The sequence below is a fragment of the Mytilus californianus genome, unplaced genomic scaffold, assembly GCF_021869535.1.
Source record: "Mytilus californianus isolate M0D057914Y unplaced genomic scaffold, xbMytCali1.0.p SCAF_6, whole genome shotgun sequence".
Classification (NCBI taxonomy): domain Eukaryota; kingdom Metazoa; phylum Mollusca; class Bivalvia; order Mytilida; family Mytilidae; genus Mytilus; species Mytilus californianus.
In genome coordinates, this window is record NW_026262712.1 from 35,751,248 (window position 1) to 35,774,247 (window position 23,000).

At 32.9% G+C, this 23,000-nt stretch overlaps 1 protein-coding gene across 1 annotated transcript; it reads left to right on the forward strand.

The window, feature by feature from the left end:
- The first annotated feature begins 11,147 nt into the window (after window positions 1-11,147).
- LOC127705615 (glycoprotein-N-acetylgalactosamine 3-beta-galactosyltransferase 1-like) lies at window positions 11,148-14,086 on the forward strand. Its single transcript, XM_052209944.1, has 2 exons — window positions 11,148-11,432; window positions 13,970-14,086. The coding sequence occupies exons 1-2, from the start codon at window positions 11,148-11,150 to the stop codon at window positions 14,084-14,086; spliced, it is 402 nt and encodes a 133-aa protein (XP_052065904.1).
- The last annotated feature ends 8,914 nt before the right edge of the window (window positions 14,087-23,000 follow it).

The following is a 23,000-nucleotide window of genomic DNA, read 5'->3' on the forward strand; positions in this document are numbered from 1 at the left end:
AATTATACTACATATTATTGTTATACACATCAAGGTACTACAATCTGTTGATACCTATGATTTGGCATTGCACAAGGTCATGTCTTTCTCTGACTGTTAATGACGTCTTTACACTAGATCCATTGGATGTTGGATGTGTACTGATTGATATTTTACTCTTAGATACATGATTTTTGTATTAGTTGTTATTGGCTTTAAACTAGCTGTCAGTACTGCGCTTACTCTCAGATCTGTACTTTGTGTTCTTTTTTGTTTGTTAAGGATGTATAAATATCCTGCCACGTCCGGTCTGTGCTTTTGTTAAATGTTTTTTTTTTCTGTTTTGTATCGATCTGATATGTTAAGCCTTTTTCAACTGATTTTTATAGTTTGTTCTTATATTGTTCTATAACAAAACGCGTCCCAGGTTAACGGGATGGTTGAGCGCTCAATTACCTGTTTAACCCCGCCACATACTGTATGTGCCTGTCCCAAGTTAGGAGCCTGTAGTTCAATGGTTGTCGTTTGTTGATGTCTGTCATATTTGTTTTTCGTTTTATTGTGTTATAAATTAGGCCGTTTTTTCTCAACTGAACTGTTTCATATTTTTCATGTCAGAGCCTTTCATAGCCGACTATACCCTACTGGTTTTTTTCTCATTGTTGAAGGTGGTACGGTTGCCTATATATAATTGCTTACATCCACTTCATTTGAACTTTGGGGATAGTTGTCACATTGGCAATCATACCACATCTCCTAATTAAAATGTTGAGGGGGAGGGGGGGGGGGCGAAATTTGTATTTCTTAGGAAAGTTCCAATGTTTTCCTCCCAGGTCACCCAGTTTTAATTGGATATTTTCTCATTTTGCTGTGCCCTTGCAGAGCTTACTGCCTGTTGGTGGGTAGTTGAAGACCATATGGTAAGCTCTAGGTGTCTTTTTGTGTATTGTATATGGTGATTTGGTGATGTCTTCATGCCATTGTCCCATTACTTTATATAGACAGCTTATCAGTCAACCATACCTATCAAAGACGACAAATGATGGCCAAAGCATTCCTGGCCTTTTGTATAGTCAGGCGAGAAACAAGATATAAACGGACTTGGCTTGGTATAAACATGTATATTTAGTAAGTTCGTATAAATTCAAGTCAAATTAATATTTCAAACAACATAAAAATATAAAAGTGTAAAAAAAATGTTTTTAATAAATCTTGAAAATATTATTGTGTTTGTGTGTGGCCATGGATAAAAGCATGTTTTTCAGTCTGGGTGAAAAAAAAAATATTGACTTCGGGTACAAATCCCTGCCCCACCCCAGAGAATCAAATAGTTGATTCCTTGGGAATAATAGAGATTGAAGATGTTAAGAATGAAGATCAGGTAATAATTTTATGTTCTGCGGCGACGTTAAAGGAACACCAATCAGCCAATCGATCTTTATGACTATGGCTTCAGTTGTTTAATATTCCTTGTTGTAAAAGTTCCTTTTCTGCTTTGTGTAGACTTATAAAGACTTGGAATAGATATACGGTGACTAATGAACGGTCGTGTATGGTTTGGCAATTTTACATGCCTACCGATAATAAAATTGACAATGGAAATGGGGAATATGTCAAAGAGACAACAACCCGACCAAAGAGCAGACAACAGCCGATGTCCAGATATGATACGATGCTACCGGACATAGAAAAACTGTCCTTTTTTCATGGAAAATTAAACTGTTACAGTATATTAAAGAATACAAAACTAACTCTCTTTTCTGTAAATACAAATAAAAAGCTGACATGGGTGAGATTAAAGCTAGAAATCCCAGTCTCCTAATTCACTTAAAAAGACCATACTAGTATATAGATATAAGAAGATGTGGTGTGAGTGCCAATGAGACATTTCTCCATCCAAGTCACAATTTGTAAAAGAAAAACCATTGTATGTCAAAGTACAATCTTCAACACAGAGCCTTGGCTCACACCGAACAGCAAGCTACAAAGGGCCCAAAAATGACCAGTGCAAAACCATTCAAACGGGAAAACTATGCAACGGCATAATCTATATAATAAACAAGAAACGAGAACACTTATGAACCACATCAACAAACGACAACTACTGAACATCAGGTTCCTGACTTAGAACAGGTGCAAACAAATGCAGCGGGTTTAAACGTTTTAATAGGTACCAAATTCACTCTTATCCGAAACAATAATGTAACATATGACCTTTAATATTGAAGGGCTAAACTTGCATTGAGCCGTGTTTAGGCCCTAAAATAGAAAATAAAGAGATGTGCATGGGACAAAATCGCACACAATACATAGAAAAATACAAATTATCAATGAACAGGGCTTTTATTCCTGTTCTTCATCTTGAAAGTAGCTGGAGGGTCTTCAACGAGGAAAAGAACCATTCATACCATGAAAACAACAGCCACAAACTTGGCTATGTGGATTACAATGTTTTGCTTTATCCTACAGCCTGGATTTTTTCTTCAGAAGACCTCAGGTACCCAGCTTCCCTTTGCACCTAGTGCGGACAAAAGTATTCCCGTAGATTTTTTTATTAACTTTTCGGTAATGGTGTGGTAGGGTGGGAAGCTGAGGTCTACTTGAGAAAAAATCCAGAGTGATGTTCGGCTAAGTCTTGTTTTATAATGTAATAAGCTGGCAAATTATGAAAGCTCATGTCTTAATTGATAGGCATAGAAATAAAAAGAAAACGTATGAAAACCAATAACATTCTACCGGAGACAAAATAACGTTGGTTAAGGCAACTAGTATAATGGTCTTGATGCGTATTTCTTCATTTCTGTATTCTTTGATATTCTATTCCATTTTTCTCTATTCTTTAATCAGTGTTTCATGCCATTTTTTTCTATTCTTTATCATGTTTATTTCTTTATACTTTTTGCCACTTATTCTATTCTTTTTATCTTTTAACACCTCATTATTCTATTTTTTTTTTTTTATTTCTTGGTCCATTGTCTCTATTATTTATATTTTTTGCCCACTATTCTCTATTCCGTAAACCCCCATCCACACCCAGGCTCTAGTTAAGGTCACCATTTAGCTTTCAAAAATAAGCAAAACTAATACCGAGTAGGTTCAGATTGATAAAGTCTTTTGTATCCGTCGACATTATCTTCGATTAAAGATCTGATAACCATAGTGACTGTGCATGTATACTTTAACGACCGGGGTAGTTTTCTTATAAGTTTTTAAAAGTAGTAACCTCCCTTGTTAATGTGATGTTGTAATCAATCTATTTATTTGTACCATCTTTATATAATATTATATTGTACAATTTAAATTTATGATTCGTTTAAGTTATTTTTTTATTAAAGATATAAACAATGTAATTTGAAAGGCTTTGATTCATTAATCACTGTAGTTCAATTCATAAGTCAGGCGGTCTATTTTGTCTACATTATGTTGAAAGAACACCGAGGTGTTTACATTGGCATGATTTACTATCAATGACTGTGAAACAAGAAAGGAAAACATTGTACATTATAAAACGAGAAATAATTAAAATTAAATACAAAATTCTTGTTTAGTGAAATCAAAAACGAAAAACGGAAACACTTTTGATTTTCATTTTGGTTTTAGAGAAATCAAAAACAAAAAATGAAAACACTTTCGTTTTCCGTTGTGGTTTTAGAGAAATCAAAAACGAAAAATGAAAACACTTTTGTTTTTCGTTTTGGTTTTTGAGAAATCAAAAACGAAAAATGAAAACACTCTCGTTTGTTGTTTTTTGTTTTAGATATTTCAAAATGAAAAACGAATGGACGCAAATATACACGGACCCGGTTACTGACAGTTAGTTCAAAGCCAATAACAACTAATAAAAAAATCAAGTATCTAAGACTAAAATATGAACCAGTACACATCCATCTTCCAATGAATTTAGTGTAAAGACATCATTAACAGTCAGAAAAAAACTTGACCTTGTGCAATGCCAAACTATAGGTATCGACATAGTACCGTGAAATTACATATGTGTAATATTTAGTATGGTTTAAATTTACTGCTAACACAATCAATATTTATACCAATAAAACAATACTAGTATTCAAAGTTTTAATTATAGTGTTGAATATATAGGTAACCTTTTAGAATAAGTTTATTTAAAGGATTGATAAGTTTACCCGGATCGTATCAAATTTCAGGGCTCAGTTTACAACATCACCGTAAAATTAGGTTGTGCTATTCCGTTTGAAATAAGTGTTCTACAGGTACAGCCAAAGTTGCAGACCAAATCTTTGTAATTCAATTGCTGTCGTTGGTTCATGTCTGTCATATTTGTTTTTTGTAAATTGTTTTGTTATAAATTAGGCCTTTAGTTTTCTCAATTGAATTGTTTCATATTTTTTTATGTCCGGGCCTTTTATAGCCGACCATACGGTATGAGATTTTTCATTGTTGAAGGCCGTACTGTTGCCTATAATTGCTTACATCCACTTCATTGGAACTTTGGTGGATAGTTATCTCATTGACAATCATACCACACCTTCTTATTTTTATAAAGAATACGATGAATTAAGGTTACTTGGTAGTAGTTTTATAGTTTACATGATTTTCTATGAATAGAAAATAATAGTACTAGGTATATGATGTTTGAATGTTGATTGTAAATATTTCATAATTCACTACATGTATGCTGACTTTTATTATTCCTAACAAGTTTAAAGAAACCTCATTAGCATATATTAGAATAGAAACGATTGCAAACTCTCGGTTGGGAATGACGACTTTTACTGTTACAAACATGTACATGTATAAGTTTGCACTGTTACAAATGTGCATATAAAAATAAGAAGATATGGTATGATGAGACAATTCCCCACCAGAGACCAAAGTATATATGTATATACAAGTCTAAATTGAAAACAACGTTCAAACCTATGATTGCGTCGGATAAAAACCTCAATTTTTATACGTGTGCATGTTAAACAAATTTCTTGGTAGAGGGGTCTAAATACAACACAAACAACATTTTCCAAAAGACCAAAAAAGTGAAAAGTATATTTTAACAAATCGCATTTGACTAACAGGTCGAACAACTGATGTTCTTAAACCCTGCTGACTGCCATTGACGATTGCCAAATAAATTGATCACGAGATGTAACATGGATCTTAATTATGAATTTAATACCAAACAGAAAACAATAAACTTGCGGAGAGTATGGTATACCGCAAACATGAGGTGCAAAAATTTGTACACCATATCCGGATTTCGACAATTAATGTTTCTTCAGTGATGTTAGGGATCGAAACGGTATTTGGAAGGCCATATAATTCACCTAAATTTAGGATAGACTCTTGAATTTTAAAGAGTCGAAATAGGATGAACGGATTATATAAACCCGATGGAAAATATAATACAAGCCCAAACGAAAAAATATAAACAAGTCTAAATTGAAAACAACGTTCAAACCTATGATTGCTTTGGATAAAAACCGCAATTTTTATACGTGTGCATATAAAACAAATTTCTTGGTAGAGGGGTCTAAATACAGCACAAACAGTATATATATATATATATATAAACACCTAAAATATAGATATATATATAGGTCACCATACGGCCTTCAACATGCACGTATAAGTTTAATGGCTTATCCAATATATGTACGTGTACATGTAGTTTTGTGAATTTAGTCATAAAAAGTGTTATGAGGGTACTATTATAACTTAAAGACATATATGTATACAATGATAACAAATTTGGAAAAAGATCAGATCAAAGTGAAACAGGTATCAACGATTAAAAATGTAATAACATGATATGGTATATCTACTTATATGCGGGAAGGTGTTTCTGTCTTAGAAAAAAATACAAGGGCATGGAAGGACAAAACGACTAAAATATTGCATATCGGCAGAGCTATGCTGGTCTTATACTGATAATACAACAGTTGTGGTCTTTAAAGTTTAGCGCTGAAAATGTAAATTTTGGCGCTGAAGATTTAATTTTTAGCTCTGATAATGTAAATTCAAAGCTGAAAATTTAAAGTCTAGCGTTGAGGATATAAATTTAAGACCTGAATATGAGAGTCCAGCGCTGAAGATATAAAGTCCAGTGTAATAAATTAAACTTCATCAGGAACGATCAAAACTATAATCAAATATGTTAAAGCCAAGAATACAAGAGCATCTGCAAACTTGGGGAGCTTTTTATGAAGGCCAACCAAATTAACTTGTGTGAGTTAGAACCTTAGCTTCTAAATAACTTCTAAATTGTATCAACGGGGATTCTAAGAAGAGTGTATATAAATCATTTACTGAAGCTCTGACTACTGAGCTGATGATGCCTTTTTGACTAACAGTCTACAAGAGGAGATTGAATACGCGCAATGTCCTTTGAATTGGGTTCCAAAACATGGTCAAAAATTTGAAAAACTTTAAAGATAGACAACAGTGGTTATCAATGCTCAAAATCTAATGCATTATATGTTAATTATAAAAATAAGAAGATGTGGTATTGTATGATTGCCAATATGACAACTCTCTACCAGAGACTAACTGACATAGAAGTTAACAACTATATGTCACCATACGGCCTTCACCAATGAGCAAACCCCATACCACATAATAAGTATATATAAAAAGCCCCGAAATGAGTATCTTATTTCTGTGACTGCATCTTACGATCTTTTACGACATATAATTTAGCTAATCTGCAATCAAGATTCTTCTGACGAGGAAAGGTCACACTAGGCCACCGAAAGCTGAATTCTTAGTTCGGTCTAGGTGACCGAGTGGTCTAGAGCGCTGGACACAGTGCAGACGGTGTTGTCTCGATATCCCAATAGCATTAGTTCGAATCCCGGCGAGGGAAGAACATTAATTTGCTTCCGCAAATTTGCAGATTTAATATTGTTGTGTTGATATTTAGAGTAATTATGAATATAATATGTATTTTCTGTCGTGTATCACCTTCACTGGTGATCCAATCGATGGATCTGTCGTAGAGTTGTCACTTGTTTAGACGTTCTTTATAATATGCTCAAAACGTTGTTTTTTTTTACTACTTATTCACAAATCCATACAATCAGAATGTAGATAAAATTTCTTCCGTCAGAATTTTAGGTTTGCCTAAGCATGTGCGTATCAATGTTGCATACTGTAAATATGTCAATATATACATGATATATTAAACTCAGAGGTTTCAGTTATCTTTAGGGCATTTAAAATTGGGCCATATGATTGAAAATTAGCCGTCATGTTAATTAAATCTTATAGTTTACACTAGAAGCATCTATTATATGAAGGTGGTAAATATTGAAAGACATTTTGAAATAGCCCAAATCGGATTTGATTTGCCTTGTATTTTCATACTCATTTCAGTGTACTGATCTTTTTGTTATGATATAATAACATATATAAATTATAAACACGTGCAAATTTATTGCCCTAAAAATTGCAAACACATCAGCGCATGAAGAAAACGAAATTAAACCACACGTGTCTGCACCGGCGAACACCAAAATTCCTTGTCCGTTAACTTTCGTGACAAAAGATGCGCTTAACAAGGAACGATCAATTTTATAAATGTGTATGTCGACGAAATTGACTATTATTGATGCTCTTACTTATAATTTCACTGGTAACATATGTCATATAATTAAATAAAAAAAGACATCAAATTATTCACTCCTCTATTAATTTTATGTTGTGTATAGGAAACAGACGAAACACTTCATCTATGTTTTGTTTTTGTTTCTCTCAATAACCACAAATCCTACAGGATTTTGTTCCATCTGTAAATCTAAAAGGTAAAAACTGGACCACTTCAACTGAAGTACATTGGTGATTGGAAATATTTACTTACATCTATTTTCTGTTGCATAAAATGCTATTTACTACTTTAAATACAAAGCGATATCACAAGCACACACAACAAAAAGAGTTTAAATTGAAGAAATAAAAAATGGGTGTTGTCGTTAAAATGCTCGGTTATAGAATAGAGAAAAAAGGGCAAACAAATAAGGAATAGGGAGAAAATCGGAAACAAATAATGAAAAGAGATTATTGGGGGTGCTAAATCATATGGAATATAGAATAAGTATGGATAAAACCATAAAGAATAGCCATAAAATAAATGACCTCAATATTTAAAGGATACAGAAATGAAGACATCCCTTTAAAGACCCCCATTCATAAGTAAAACAAAATTGAAAGATCAATGCCATATTGATAATCCTACCTTAACAAATCATTTTAGTTTATAAACTTATTAAGTTTCAATGGATTATATCAAATTGTATTACTTTATAAACAAATGAACATTGAATTAAGAAGTTTTTTGTAAACGACAAGTGAGAAGTCAAATGGAGATAATCAAATTAGCTGCATGATCATAACAAATGCTGTTCATCCAAGTGGAAAACAATATATAAATGATAAGAATATATTTCAATATATTGATTCAGAAGTGAATATTTAAGTTAATTTTCAATTTGTTCATTTTGTTATAGTTGGTATTAGTGTTAGTATTGAAGTAACAGATGGTTCCATTATACCTTGTAATTTATTCTAATAATAATAAAAAAGAAAAAAATGGAGAACGATTTCTAGAAAAAAAAAGAACGCATGTCTTTTTTGTGCGTCGTATAATTGATACTTCTTTTTTTTTATCAATTTATTATAAGTAACTTATGTCCTGTAAATATATATAAGAAACTCCTTCATAGAATGCAGTGGAGGATTAGGTAAGAAAAGGTGGCATAAAGAGGCAAAACGACATAAATAAGTGCACAACCTGATAGCAATAACAAATCATAAAAATGTACTAAAACAAACTAATTAGGGTCATTAAGGTGAAAACATTCGTCACCACCAAAGGATCCGCCCTATAGAATTAAAACAGCTGTAAACGTAATAACGTATTCTAATTTTGATACGCGAGGACAAGTACACATGCATATGGATGGGGTGTGTTATAATATATAGATTAATTGATTGGTGTTTAACGCAAGTTTCAGCACTATTGTGCTATCGTGCTATGTCGTGACAGTTGTTGTTAACTAGTTTTTAAACAAAAAAATATAGAGATGCAATAATTGTTTACTTGTCACATAAGTTCTTTTTTGCTAAAGTAAAGTTAATAATTTGAAATGTTTTTTTTTCTTATATAAACCGAGAATTTATAATATTTACTTGAACACTTCAGTTGAAAGAGATCATTGCTTTTTACGATAGATAATAAATACCAAAAATCGAACATTAGTTTAAAAAGATTAAGTAACATCTGGTCAGAATACTCTCTAATAAAAAAAGGTGATGATATAATTTACACACGAACTTACAATTTACTGTAGGACCTATTACTCTCAATTTCTTAGAAGACGTCATGCAATTTCAAAATAAATACTGGAACCAGAATTGTCATTATTTAACTAACAACACCATTATGCATGTACTTAACCTGAAAGTTATAGGTTATATTTCTCTTGTGTGTATCGTTTTATGTGCGATATCTTACACGATGATGTATACATATACTACATCAAGAAGGCTTGGTGGAGGAGTACTTGTCAGAAAAAGCAAAGATTTCGAAACAAACAATAGCTGGATATTCACGGAAAGAAATGAGACCCACAACATAACAACACATAGAAATTTAGTGGATTTCACAAGTACAACTTTAAAACCTGGAAGTAAGTACACCATATATTTTTTGTCTAAAGGACATAAAACATAAAAATAAAAATAAAAACGAGTAAATGCCAAGTTACCGTCATAAGATTAGTTTTAAGAATTTCGCTGATCTTGCTTTTACTTTTTGTCTAAAATTCGGAATAAATGGTTTATCCATGTAGTGCCAATACAAATTTGTTCATATAGTTTATAAAGTAATTATTACAAATTTGAAATTATTAAATCTACAACAATCTTGATACTTTTGTGCTGAATCAGAAACTAAAGTTACCCGCTGCATTTTTGCGCCTGTCCCAAGTCAGGAGTTTCTGGCCTTTGTTAGTCTTGTATGTTTTTTTTAATTTTAGTTCATTTATATGTTTTGGAGTTTAGTGTGACGTCCATTTTCAATGAATAAGTACACATTTTGTTTAGGTGCCAGCTGAAGCCCGCCTCCGGGTGAAGGATTTTCTCGCTGTGTTGAAGACCCATTGGTGGCTCCGGCTGATTTCTGTTCTTTGGTCGGGTAGTTGTCTCTCTGACACATTCCCCATTTCCATTCTCAATTTTAATTTTATGTTACAGTATTACTTGCAGTTTTGCAAAATAAATATCTGCGAATGTCTGAAAAACCAGAGGTACATGTATGAAACGAGTTATTATTTGATCCCTTAACTTGAAAAAAAATACTAAAATAATTTCAGTCTTTCAAATTAAAATAAGAAAATTGGTAATGAAAATGGGCAATGTGTCAAAGAGACATCAACCCGACAAAAGAGCAGAAAAAGCCCAAGGCCACCAATGGGTCTTCAAAACAGCGAAAAAATCCCGCACCCGGAGGCGGGCTTCAGCTGGCCCCTAAACAAAAATGTGTACTAGTTCAGTTAAAATGGACGTCACACTAATCTCCGAATCGTGTCGTTTTATGAAACACTGAGGAACAGGGTTGACTGTGTTACAATAAAGTGTACATATGTTTATAAAAAAAATAATATTAAAAAAAAAAAACACATAAAAGAAAAAAAAAACAAAAATGAAACAAAGAAAAAAAAAATATAGTTCCTAATGAAAAGTAAATTATTAACTGATAGGATATCAAGTTGTTCATCTTTGTGTCGTCTGTGATATACGTATAAGTATAAGTGTATCTTGACTTGATAAAAGTAAGAATAAAGGTCCCCTTTTTGAATGATTTCTCGCTTAAATCCTACTCTTAATTTTGAATGTCTGTACTATATCTTGGTTAATGTTATCATATTTCATAAGTTTATTTTCCTTCAAAGTTGGTAAAATCTTACAGTTATATGTGAATACATCTTGTAGAAACTGAAGGACTTCAGAGCGTAGATATACGCATTTTGTGCTGGATAATGACTTGTCCAAATAATTTACACGTATTTGCTATCCACGTTAAAAATACTTGGGGAAAACGCTGTGATATTTTGCTATTTATAAGCTCTAAGCAGGATAAGGATTTCCCAGCGATAGGTGTTGGTTCACAAGAAGGGCGTAATCATTTGACTGCTAAATCCATGCAAGCATGGCGGTATGTGTATGAACATTACAGAGATAAAGCCGATTGGTTCTTAAAGGCAGACGATGACACTTATGTTATTGTAGAGAATCTGAAATACTTATTGAAAGATTATCATACAAGTGAACCTATTTTCTTTGGACAATACTTTGTTCAACCTAATATAAAACAACCGTTCAACACAGGAGGACCAGGCTATGTGTTGAGTAAAGAGGCATTAATGAGACTCGGAACAAGAGGAAACAACAGTAAAGAATGTAAGCAAGATGGGGAATCTGAAGATGTTAACGTTTCTAAATGCTTACTTAAATTCGGAGTAAAAATTGGAAATACATTAGATAAGCAATATCGGACGAGGTTTCATCATTTGACTATAGACAAATACCTTTCTGGGACATACCCTGCGTGGTATTATAAATACAACACAAAGACGCCTAGCAAGGTAACTCATATATTGTTAAATTAAAACAGAAGGCAGATTTAGGATTCACATTAGAGCGACAATAACTTAAGATAATAATATCAGAGCAAACCAACCAAGTAACACAAAGGCCTTGACTGGAATGTGAAGGGCGGAATTTTTGTTTTATGTTTCAAGCATAAAAATTAAGAAAAAAAAATAGGTAATCTGTAAACAGAAAACATGATCAGCAATACTAAATGATTTTTGACATGGATTCTATTCTATATAAAGTTAAGAATATGTGGTATGATTGTCAATGAAACAAACAATAGGTACAAATCAAAATTACTAACAGATTATGACTTCTAATATGACAGGCACATTAACACACGGCTTGGTCCAACAAGCTAGATATTTAATTTTATTGGTCTCTAAGCATTTCTCCTTTTGAGCTAGATCAGTACCGTGATTAGTAATTCAGAAGGAAATCAACTGGGAATACATTATCAATTCAACAGTTGACAAACAAAAAAATATGGGTATGTGTTTTGCTCATTGTTGAAGGCCGTACGATGATCTATATTGTAAACTTCTATGTCATTTGGTCTCTGGTTGAGAGTTGTCTCTTTGTAGTCATACCACATCTTCGTATATTTATATTTACTAGTTAACCAGTTAAATATCATATATACCTTTTTATATGTATGCGTATTGCTGTGTGTTTGTTTATTCTACATTGGCTAGAGGTATAGGGGAGGGTTGAGATCTCACAAAACATGTTTAACCCCGCCGCATTGTACGCCTGTCCCAAGTCTGGAGCCTCTGTCGTCTGTTAGTCTTGTATGCTTTTTAATTTTAGTTCATTTATGTGTTTTGGAGTTTAGTGTGACGTCCATTTTCACTAAACTATTACACATTTTCGTTAAGGGGCCAGCTGAAGCCTGCCTCCGGGTGCAGGATTTTCTCGCTGTGTTGAAGACCCATTGGTGACCTTGTGCTTTTTCTGTGCTTTGGTCGGGTTGCTGTCTCTTTGATGCATTCCCCATTACCATTATCAATTTTACTTTCTAAAGGCATATGTAAGAGTAAAAAAATTAATAAAACAAGTGCCTGTGCTCCAAAATTAAGAGCGTACTCAAAATGTTGAATCTTCTGATGAATGTTACACCCTAATATCAACCGTTGTATTAGCACATAATGTCATTTGATCTGTTCTAACATAAACCGTTGTATTAGCACATAATGTCATTTGATCTGTTCTAATATCAACCGTTGTATTAGCACATACTGTCATTTGATCTGTTTTTAATATCAACCGTTGTATAAGCACATAATGTCATTTGATCTGTTCTAATATCAACCGTTGTATTAGCACATGATGTCATTTGATCTGTTCTAACATCAACCGTTGTATTAGCACATAATGTCATTTGATCTGTTCTAATATCAACCGTTGTATTAGCACATGATGTCATTTGATCTGTTCTAACATCAACCGTTGTATTAGCACATAATGTCATTTGATCTGTTCTAATATCAACCGTTGTATTAGCACATGATGTCATTTGATCTGTTCTAATATCAACCGTTGTATTAGCACATAATGTCATTTGATCAGTTAAATGTATCACGGATATTTGTGAAACAGTAGTCTCGGTAAATTGAGTACCAAGACTATTCGAATTACTATATATATGTAGGGACCAATTTGTCATTTATCACGTTATCATAACTTTGATTAATTGGTCGATTTTTGGTTGCTTAATGTTCAGAGGCAAATATTTCATGCATGTTGAGGACGGTAACACATTAACATTAAAACAATAGGTACATTGTAATTCCTATAATAGAGTCCTTCTGGGACGAAGGTCGGGGCAATTTGGACTGCCACTTGCAACAGGCTACCTATGGATCCGTCAAATAGCTGTTGCAAGGGTTCCTAATGTGCAAAGAGCGTGACACCCTCGTTACACGAGGCATCGGATTTTAACGTCTCCATTTTGACTGGTCGTGGCTGCGTACATCCCGCACAGCCAAAAGGGACGCCCCACTATGGAAAGGGTTTTACTGCCGGTCGGAAGAAGACCAAAATGACCATATTTTTATCCTTAGGTTACTAAACATCAGTTTGACTATCCAATCTTATATTTGAAATACCATACATGTAGACAGCAAAGTTACAACTCCATTACCTCGTGTTGAGCATAATATAAGGCCATCATCAATGAGCGACATGAAAAACGGTAACATGAATAAAAACGGTCCAGTGGCCAAGAAAAAACAAATACACATATATTAGACTAGACAACAGGTTTTAATTTGATTTTACATAAGCTTAGACGACAAATGTGTAACGACTCTTTAGATTCGATTTCATTTGTTTAAATTTACAATATTAGTCATCTTTCTCATTACAGGGCCCAGACAGTATGAGCCAATATGTAATATCATTCCACTATGTAAAGCCAGATTTGATGCATATCATTGATTTTTTCATATATCATATGAAACTATACAACGTCCACTCGAGCTGACTCATTATTTCGTTCAGTTTTATAACTTTTATACTACTTAAAGGTAAAACCTCATATATACAGCAGAATATTCATGAACCTTTTTTAATTGATGAAAACTTTGTCACTCAATCTCTTGTGTAACTGTATACCTCAATAATTGCATTCATTTTGTGTCTTTATATTTGTAGTTATATTCGTTTTGTATCATTTTTATGTTGACATGTTGTTATTAAAAAAAAAAAAAAACTACCGTCTTTTGAAGTAAGTTTTTCATTTGTTGTCATCCTTAATATGAGTGAAATATTTGCCACTGGATGTTAAGCCAATAAGACTAAATTATGCATCAGGCAAATTTTTTGGGTTTCATAATCGTAACGAATAAGAATGGGATATCGCTTGATACTATCAACTCGAGTTATTTGTTTTCAATTTATAAAGAACGAGCCTTGTGTGAGTTATTATTACTATTAAAATTAAATAACGAGAAATATAATCGTCTTTACCTTTTGAATATCACCAATGACATAAAGAATAGCCAATGAATTGTCGCAATATCGTCTTGCGTTCCTAGATAAGCCAATCAAATTATTAATAACGCATTTTTTCGTATTATCTCTTCATGGGAGAAATACATAACTTGCCACAACTCTAAGAAAATATAAGTTTTCAACATGATTGTGACAGATTTAAACATGCGTATCATTGAAGGCCATACAATAGGCACCGTGTTGTTTACATTTGGTATTACTTAATATACTTTTGTGTGGTGTCCCAAGTTCCAATTATTTTTTTTCTATTTTCATATTCCCATGAGTTTATTGTTTTACTTATAGTAATATATGCTAATTAACTTTATATAAAACATGGTAATACTTAAAAAGTTTCCTCGATTCTTTCAAACTTGAACAATTTGTTTGTCTTTTTGTGTCTTTTTTTGGATTTTGTTTGTGCGTGTTTTTTTTTTTTTTTTGCTTTAAATCAGAGTTAATCATTATTTTATATAGTTCACGTGAATGAATTCTAAAACTCGTAAGACGGACTCGTCAGCAGATTCCATGTAAGACATTTGGAAAATAGTATTTTAAAATTTCAAATTGGGAGCAATTATCGTAATTACTCAGTCTGATTCTGGTCATTTCGAAGAAAAAAATATGATTGGATATATAGACGACTACAAGTAATTTTGCTTGTATATTGAAGGACCGTTTGTCTGATTTTAAAAGACTAGTTTAAATTGTAAAAATATTTGAATTAGCTCTCGCCGCGATATAGCCTATGTGCGCTAAGGTGGCGTAAAGCAAACACCAATCAATCAATCAATCAATCAATTAATAGACGGTTATAAATTTGCAAACCTTACCGTGTTTTCATATGAAACTAAGCCTTTTCATATGCATGTATTTGCATGTTATTTAATCGCTATTTTTTTTAAAGCTAATTATGATAAGTGACATGTTCAATTACTGTTAAGTCATTAGAAAATCCAATGGTTTAAGTAATTTTTTTTTGTTTCATCTTAATCATGGTCATGGCCCCAATAATTAGAGTCTTCGAAAGATGTTTTCGGGTTATTTTCTCATATTCCCGATCTGGAAGGTCGCGCGGATTTACTTGGAAGGCATACAATATGTATTTAAATTCAACTCCACCCCCTTTCTTTTGTGTACAAATGTATATTTATTTCATAATACCTATTATGTTATATACAAATGCAAGTTGTATTTTCGATTCATAAAATACACTTTTCAGTTTTGAGAGAGAAAATTCCGAAATGGATACTAATATTCCAATATATCAACATCAACAATTCCACGAATCATTGTTTTTATATAGTTAGAAAAATTTTTGAGATGTGCATAATACAAGCTGTGTATATTTCTTCCTTGTTTGGTAGTACATGTTTAACTTTCATACATTACAAATTACATCAATATATGTACTGTACTAGCTTATTGCCCATTATTCTTAATAGTTTCATCGATTTGACTTTACAAATTACAACAATCGAATCGAATAGTTATTTTTAGATTTAAATATCCGGGGCCTGGTTTTCGAAAGTATCCTAAGATATGTCATAAGATATATCTTAGGACAAATGTAATGACCATCTTATGACTATATCATAGAATGTAAATAAAAGCTGTCCTAAGATAGTCATACCTATGATGCTTGTATGACTGTCATAAGTGAACATATTTTCTTTTATTTTAAACAATGATTACAAAATGATAAAAATAAACTATAAAAATAATAAGTATGAAGATGATAATTATAACCTTTCTTATTATTTACGATTTTTTTCCCATTATTATGAACTCGAAATTATATATGAAAGGAATTAAGATATGAGTTGATAATTTGTTTAACTTCAGTTTGTATATATATAATAAAATTCTAGAACTTCGAGTTCATGTATTATTGGACGTGTTAGAAAAGCCGAAACTACTGCTGGCGCTTGTGTTGGATGGAAGTTGAATACAATATGATGTGGGGACAATCTCAAAAAGTACAAATACTCCATCATTTTTGTTGCCTGTATGGGCGTGTTTGATACCGCTGAGATTAATCTTAAACAATTATATCTATTAAAGTACGCAGGAGAAGATCAAATATAATTTTACGAACCAAACATTTTTTTAATAAATACATTTTCAGATCAATTAATATCAATCTTATGATTATTTATCTAGTTTTAACGTTTTGTGAACAAATGGTTGTAGGCGTATAACTACGGAAGCCATAAAGGGACACATAAAAAAAAAATCTGTGATTTTGGATTGATAATACGTGATCTCGGATTAGTAGTCCGTCTCAGGGGGTGAGGGGTCCACTTCAATACTTAATTGATAGGTGCCGCTAGGGTTCTGTTACCCCACCCTTTTCATATAATTTAGATTTTAAAAATGTATACCTTCTCATATATTGCATAGGTAAAAATATATCTTTTTCCCATATTGTTTGGGTTTCATGTGGTGTGTAATGTAATAGTGGAATATCAAAGTGTCAAAAGAGAGAAAATTGGTTGATAAAAACACAGCCGGGAACACCAAGAAGATGACAGACGAAGATGTTATGGGAACTGTATTGACCTTTATATATCATATATTTCTGATAGTTTTCCCGATCTATTCACATATGTTCAAGCTTGAAAAGGTGACCTATTCCAGCGGCACGTCCTATCACCTTGTATATAGGAAGTGGCCCCCCCGAGGTTATCTCGGATTGCTAATCCTGAACGGATTAACTATGACATACTTTTTTATTAGATAATAAAACTCGCATTTATTTAAAGCTAGCTCAAAGTCATTAACAACTAATAAATAATTCAAGGTCCATTTATGACATACGGAACCCGTTGTTATTGACTTTGAGCTAGCTTTCAGTTACTGCAAGTACTCTACTATTGGTACGTACGTTGTGTCTTTTGTTTTTATGTTAGTTTTGTTTGTGCTTCCTGCCATTATAATGAGTCAAGCCATTTCCAACTGATTTTAATTGAACCTGACAAGGCTTTAAAGTAGATAGAAGACCCAACAGTTAAACGTTCGCTTAATATTGAGACAGCAAACCATAAAACTTTTTTTTTTATTATTTATACATTAAAAAAGATATTTCGACGTAAAGATAAGTGAGTCATGTTCTATATTGTATATTAATTGCTGACACAAGACATCTATGAAGTCATAACACCTCTCAAAGTTAAAAACTTTAAAAAAAAACATGGTTCCCAATAAAGATTGTAAAATATAACCTGGCATAATTCTTATAGTTCCGATTAAATGTAGCTGTGTTTCTTCACTTTAACTTGAATTTACTATAATTGTTTCAGGTCATAATGGATATTGCAACTTCATCAGTTTGAATTCCCTCTTTGGTAACTCCACTGCTAGTTCCATCAATAATTTTTCAGAATATTGACACCTTAGTTCTGCTGCTAAATTGTCCTCCTCCAGATCCAACTTTAGAGATTGATCATCGTGTTTCTGAATAAAGAAATAAGATATGACATGGTAGAGATGTATCTGACCTATTTTCAAATCATCGTTACGCATTTTATCGTTCTTGTGGGGAAACACCTGAAACGATAATGGGAATGCTGAGAACAGATGACCCAAGAATACACGAGAGTCCTACTGGAAGACATCACAAAGTTTCACCTATCAATGGTTTACTGTCACATGTAGTTCTGTTATGGCTTCGTAATTATCCGTGTTGCAATCTTCATAGCTTGTCTCATACTATATGTAGAATTGAGAATGGAAATGGGGAATGTGTCAAAGAGACAACAACCCGACCATAGAACAGACAACAGCAGAAGGTCACCAACAGGTCTTCAATGCAGCGAGAAATTCCCGCACCCAGAGGCGTCCTTCAGCTGGCCCCTAAACAAATATATATACTAGTTCAGTGACAATGAACGCCATACTAAACTCCAAATTGTACACAAGAAACTAAAATAAAAAAAATAATACAAGACTGACAAAGGCTAGAGGCTCCTGACTTGGGACAAGCGCAAAAATGCGGCGGGGTTAAACATGTTTATGAGATCTCAACCCTCCCCTATACCTCTAGCCAATGTAGAAAATAAACGCATAACAATACGCACATTCAAATTCAGTTCAAGAGAAGTCCGAGTCTGATGTCAGAAGATGTAACCAAAGAAAATAAACAAAATGACAATAATACATAAATAACAACAGACTACTAGCAGTTAACTGACATGCCAGCTCCAGACTTCAATTAAACTGATTGAAAGATTATGTCTTCATCATATGAATATCAGGCACAATCCTTCCCGTTAGGGGTTTAGTATCATACCATCATAACATATATGAGAAAAACATAACCCGTGTCATGCCAACAACTGGTTTTTAAATAAATGTGTTTAGTGCCGATGCAAAGACCCTATAAGTACCCACATACATGTAAAAGCCCTCAAACCATTTTTGGGGAAATATATTCACCAAGTATAGTCTGGCCTAGTCGTCAACAATTGCTTCAGTTACATGGGAACTGGTAGAAATTTTTAACTGCTTTGGCAGCCATTGATGGTACATCCCATGTCATATACAGGCCTCAAGTTGAACCAATGGAGTAATATTACTCTGGATATCGTCATGTACATTATATACACACACACATTGTAGTTGACAATGAAAATCATTTACGCCTTGTTAAACGTGGTTTTCTTGGACATCAAAACTATGCTCAACACTTCAATCTTTTGCCTAGTATTGTGACTAATTTAGGAGTTAGATTTCCCTCCAAATTGTGTAATCTTAGCTGATAAAATTTATGCAAACCGTGCACCAATTGTTACACCATATAAGAGACATCAATTAAGACGGAAAACGCCGAGGGAATAAAGGAAATGTTAAAAATTAGATAAAAGATGTGTGTCTGAACGTCGTATGGTGTATGTTCAACAAAGACAATCAGGGTAGTTGGAACTTTATAGAGAAATCAAAGGAACGAACTAAATCAAATAGTTGAATTGTGTGCTGGACTTGTCGAGAGACAAACTCTGTTATTTTCGTATTAAACAAATGCTATCCAATCATACAATGCTTATGTTATTAGGCAAGTGACCACAAAATCCCAAATTTGCATTTTAAAATAAAGCATCGAGCATTCATCTTGTGTAAAAAGGGGACTTTTGTTTTTCAAAATAAATTGTTTTATTCTGATTTTGTTTTTAAATCGTTCCGGAATGAGAGTAAAACAATAATAGTTAGTCTCCTCTGGGAGTTAAGGCGGGACAAAAATCTGTTCCTTTATTTTTTGAAAGAATTTGTTGATTCTGAGAATAAAATAAAAACATGCCCCCCCCCCCCCCCTTTTTCATAAAAAAATAAAGATCTGTCTTATTGTTTTATTATTTTTTGCACCCTTATTCAAATGTATGGTTATAAATATCTTCAGTATGCCACGAAATTGATTTTAAAGTTCACATTCAATGTTTAAATTTGGGTCTTTAAACCACTCGATTGATTATGTCTGGCATACTATAAATAACGTATTTCTACGATATCAAATACGCCCATACAGGTAATAAAAAACGATAGAGTATTTAGAGTATTCATACCTTTGGAGATGACCCCCCACCCCCACCCCATCATATTGTATTCATCTTATTCATCTTACATCCAACACGTGCGCCAACAGTAGAATCGACTGTTCAAACACGTCTATTATACATGAAGTGATATTTAATTGTGAATACTTTTAAGATTTGGTATATCGAGAACCCGCTTAACGATATACCCGTGCAAATCCGTTAATAAACTACTATAAAAGGAAACAAATAATATATATATTTATTAAACCTAATCATGAGTAAGATAATGAGTCCAATTTTACGTCGTAAAAGATTCAAATATTAATTGACGAAGTGGAGAAGAATACATGTTTACTTTTTAGCAGACTGAGCAACACAACAACATACAGTGCCAAATAGGGATCATGAGAGGCTGCATGTCAAAGATAAATCCAGTAAATGACACTGATAACCTTAGAACAGTGGAAGTATCGTCGTAACTTTTATGATAATCATAAGACCAACATAAGTCATATCGCGAGACGTCTTAAGTTTATGATAAAAGTTATGACATATCGTAACTTGGGACACTTTCGAAAACATATCTTACGACTATGACATGTCATAAGACCATCGTAAGACATGTCTTAGTCATAATATACTTTCGAAAACCAGGCCCTTAAGGTTTCAATAATGTTTATGGTTAGTTAATTTTCAGTTTTACTAGTGAGTTTGGTTCATATGACTCGATCTATTTTTAGTTATGTATTAGATACAATACAAAGGTAACAAAGAAACAGGCCGGTAACAACCGTTGCCGGATAGTTTTTCTGCACGAGAAGTCAGGTGACCTGACAAGTAAAATATGAATGTCGTACACATTTAAGACTTTTAAAATGCAACTTCGCAAGTAAGTAATGTATGAAAAACATTTCAGAGGTAAGCAAGCTAACATTTGATTTTTTTATTTAGGGAAAAACGGAAAAAAAGGGGGGGGGGGGGGGGGGGGGTGTTAGAATAAAATTAAAACAAACAGGCTTGATCCTTTTTTTGTTGAAAAAATGCAGGATTTGCCATTCCATTTCCTCATTCTCCCTTAAAAAATAATAAAAATCGTACGTTTGCTCCCAAATATATGAATTCAATATATATGAATTCAATAACAATATAAATGTATAAAAAGAATGAATTTCCTATTTCATTAGTGAATGAAATGTTATGTCTTGTTATTAGATATATACTAGTATAGGCATATACTTTGGATTTTTTAGAAAATGTTCATGTTTATAGGTTTTTATATGTCTCTAATAGTGTTGATTAGGATTAGACACGTGTCACAAAATGATCCAATCGCAGCTTACCGTCCAAAATTGTTGACATAAATTGCATGATTGTCTTCAAGATTTGCTGCATATTTGAACATTTATTACACGGACACTTTTTATTTATAGGATCAATCGTGCATTGGTGAGTTGATAGGGACTTTATCTTTTGTTTAGATATGATTTTTTTTATATATATTTCCTGTCTTTTTTATTGAAATATTAACGTCGGTACCAGCATTTCTTTACTTTCAGCATTGTCCAGAATACTATTCTGGATACTATTATAGATCGAGTCATATGAACCAAACTCACTAGTAAAACTGAAAATCAACTAACCATAAACATTATTGGAACCTTAAGGGCCTGGTTTTCGAAAGTATATTATGATTAAGAAAAAAAAATACATTTACGGACCGACCATTTAGCTTCAAAAGGGGAGTATTTTTTTTCTGAGTAAGAAAATTATTTAGTTTTTTAAAGCTATCACCCAAATATTTGTTTTCAAAATTAGCACTATTATAAACGGTATTCGGAAAATCAGGAATCAGAACATTATTTTGTCATCTGCTTGACCACAATATATTTTTTCTCATAAAATTGGGGATCAGAATATTTTTTTAGGAAAAAACCATAACCCCCCTTTTGAAGTTAAAAGGTCAATCCCTTAGTGTACTGATATGAAAAGTAATATACTGGAATTGTTTGAAAAAAAATATAGTTATTGATGCCAACATACTAAATATTTTAATAAAAAAGACAGGAAATATGTCGGTGAATCAAAAAGTTCAAATCTAGTTGAAATTTAAAGTGTCTATGAACTCACTGATCATGCACGAGTGATTCTATTCATTAAAAGTGTCCGTGTAACAACTATTACATCCCAGCTCCTTTGTTCTACCAGGGGTGATCTGAGCCGGATCATTCCTACCAGATCACCCCAGCTTGAGTTTCTTTGTTTTGCATGCTTTCCTTTGTTTTGAAACATTTTGGCGGGATTGCCTAATCCACAATAAAACTTAGAAATATTCATTGAGAAAAGACACACTTTAAAAATTTATGTAGAAAAAATCCATTGTCTATGCTGGGATTCGAACTCAAGACCTTTGGCATATCAACCCACGACACATACACCAGGACGACTGGATACCAACTCTCAGTAATTTAACATATTTAAAGGAAGCAATATATTTTCATAATTGGGGCGAGTTGGCAGACTTTTATTCAGTGGGATTTTAACCCTTTTCATAAATAAGGCGAGTTGTCAGACTGATTGTTCAATGGGATTTTATCCTTTTTCATAAGTAGGGCGAGTTGGTAAACAAGAGTGGGGCGATTTTTTAGAAAGTGGCGATATAGTGTGGGCCGATTGGCAAGTGGGGCGAGTTTACATGGTTTCATATTTAAACATCGTGTTCGGGGGTCATACAGGGTATACATTATATAGTAATATATAAAGTATATTAAAATGGATGTTTGGCGTTCTAAACTAGATTTTATGAATTGTAAATGGTTTTTCGTCTAATCTAAAACAGATGGGATGTAAAATAGTTATCTCATTCGGACTTGGTGT

What these genes read in the sequence shown, in the direction of transcription:
- LOC127705615 (XM_052209944.1), top strand. Translation starts at nt 11,148, where the DNA reads ATGCAAGCATGGCGGTATGTGTATGAACATTACAGAGATAAAGCCGAT. An exon ending in AAGATGGGGAATCTGAAGAT is followed by an intron (nt 11,433 to 13,969) that starts GTTAACGTTTCT and finishes TTCTCATTACAG; the next exon opens with GGCCCAGACAGTATGAGCCA.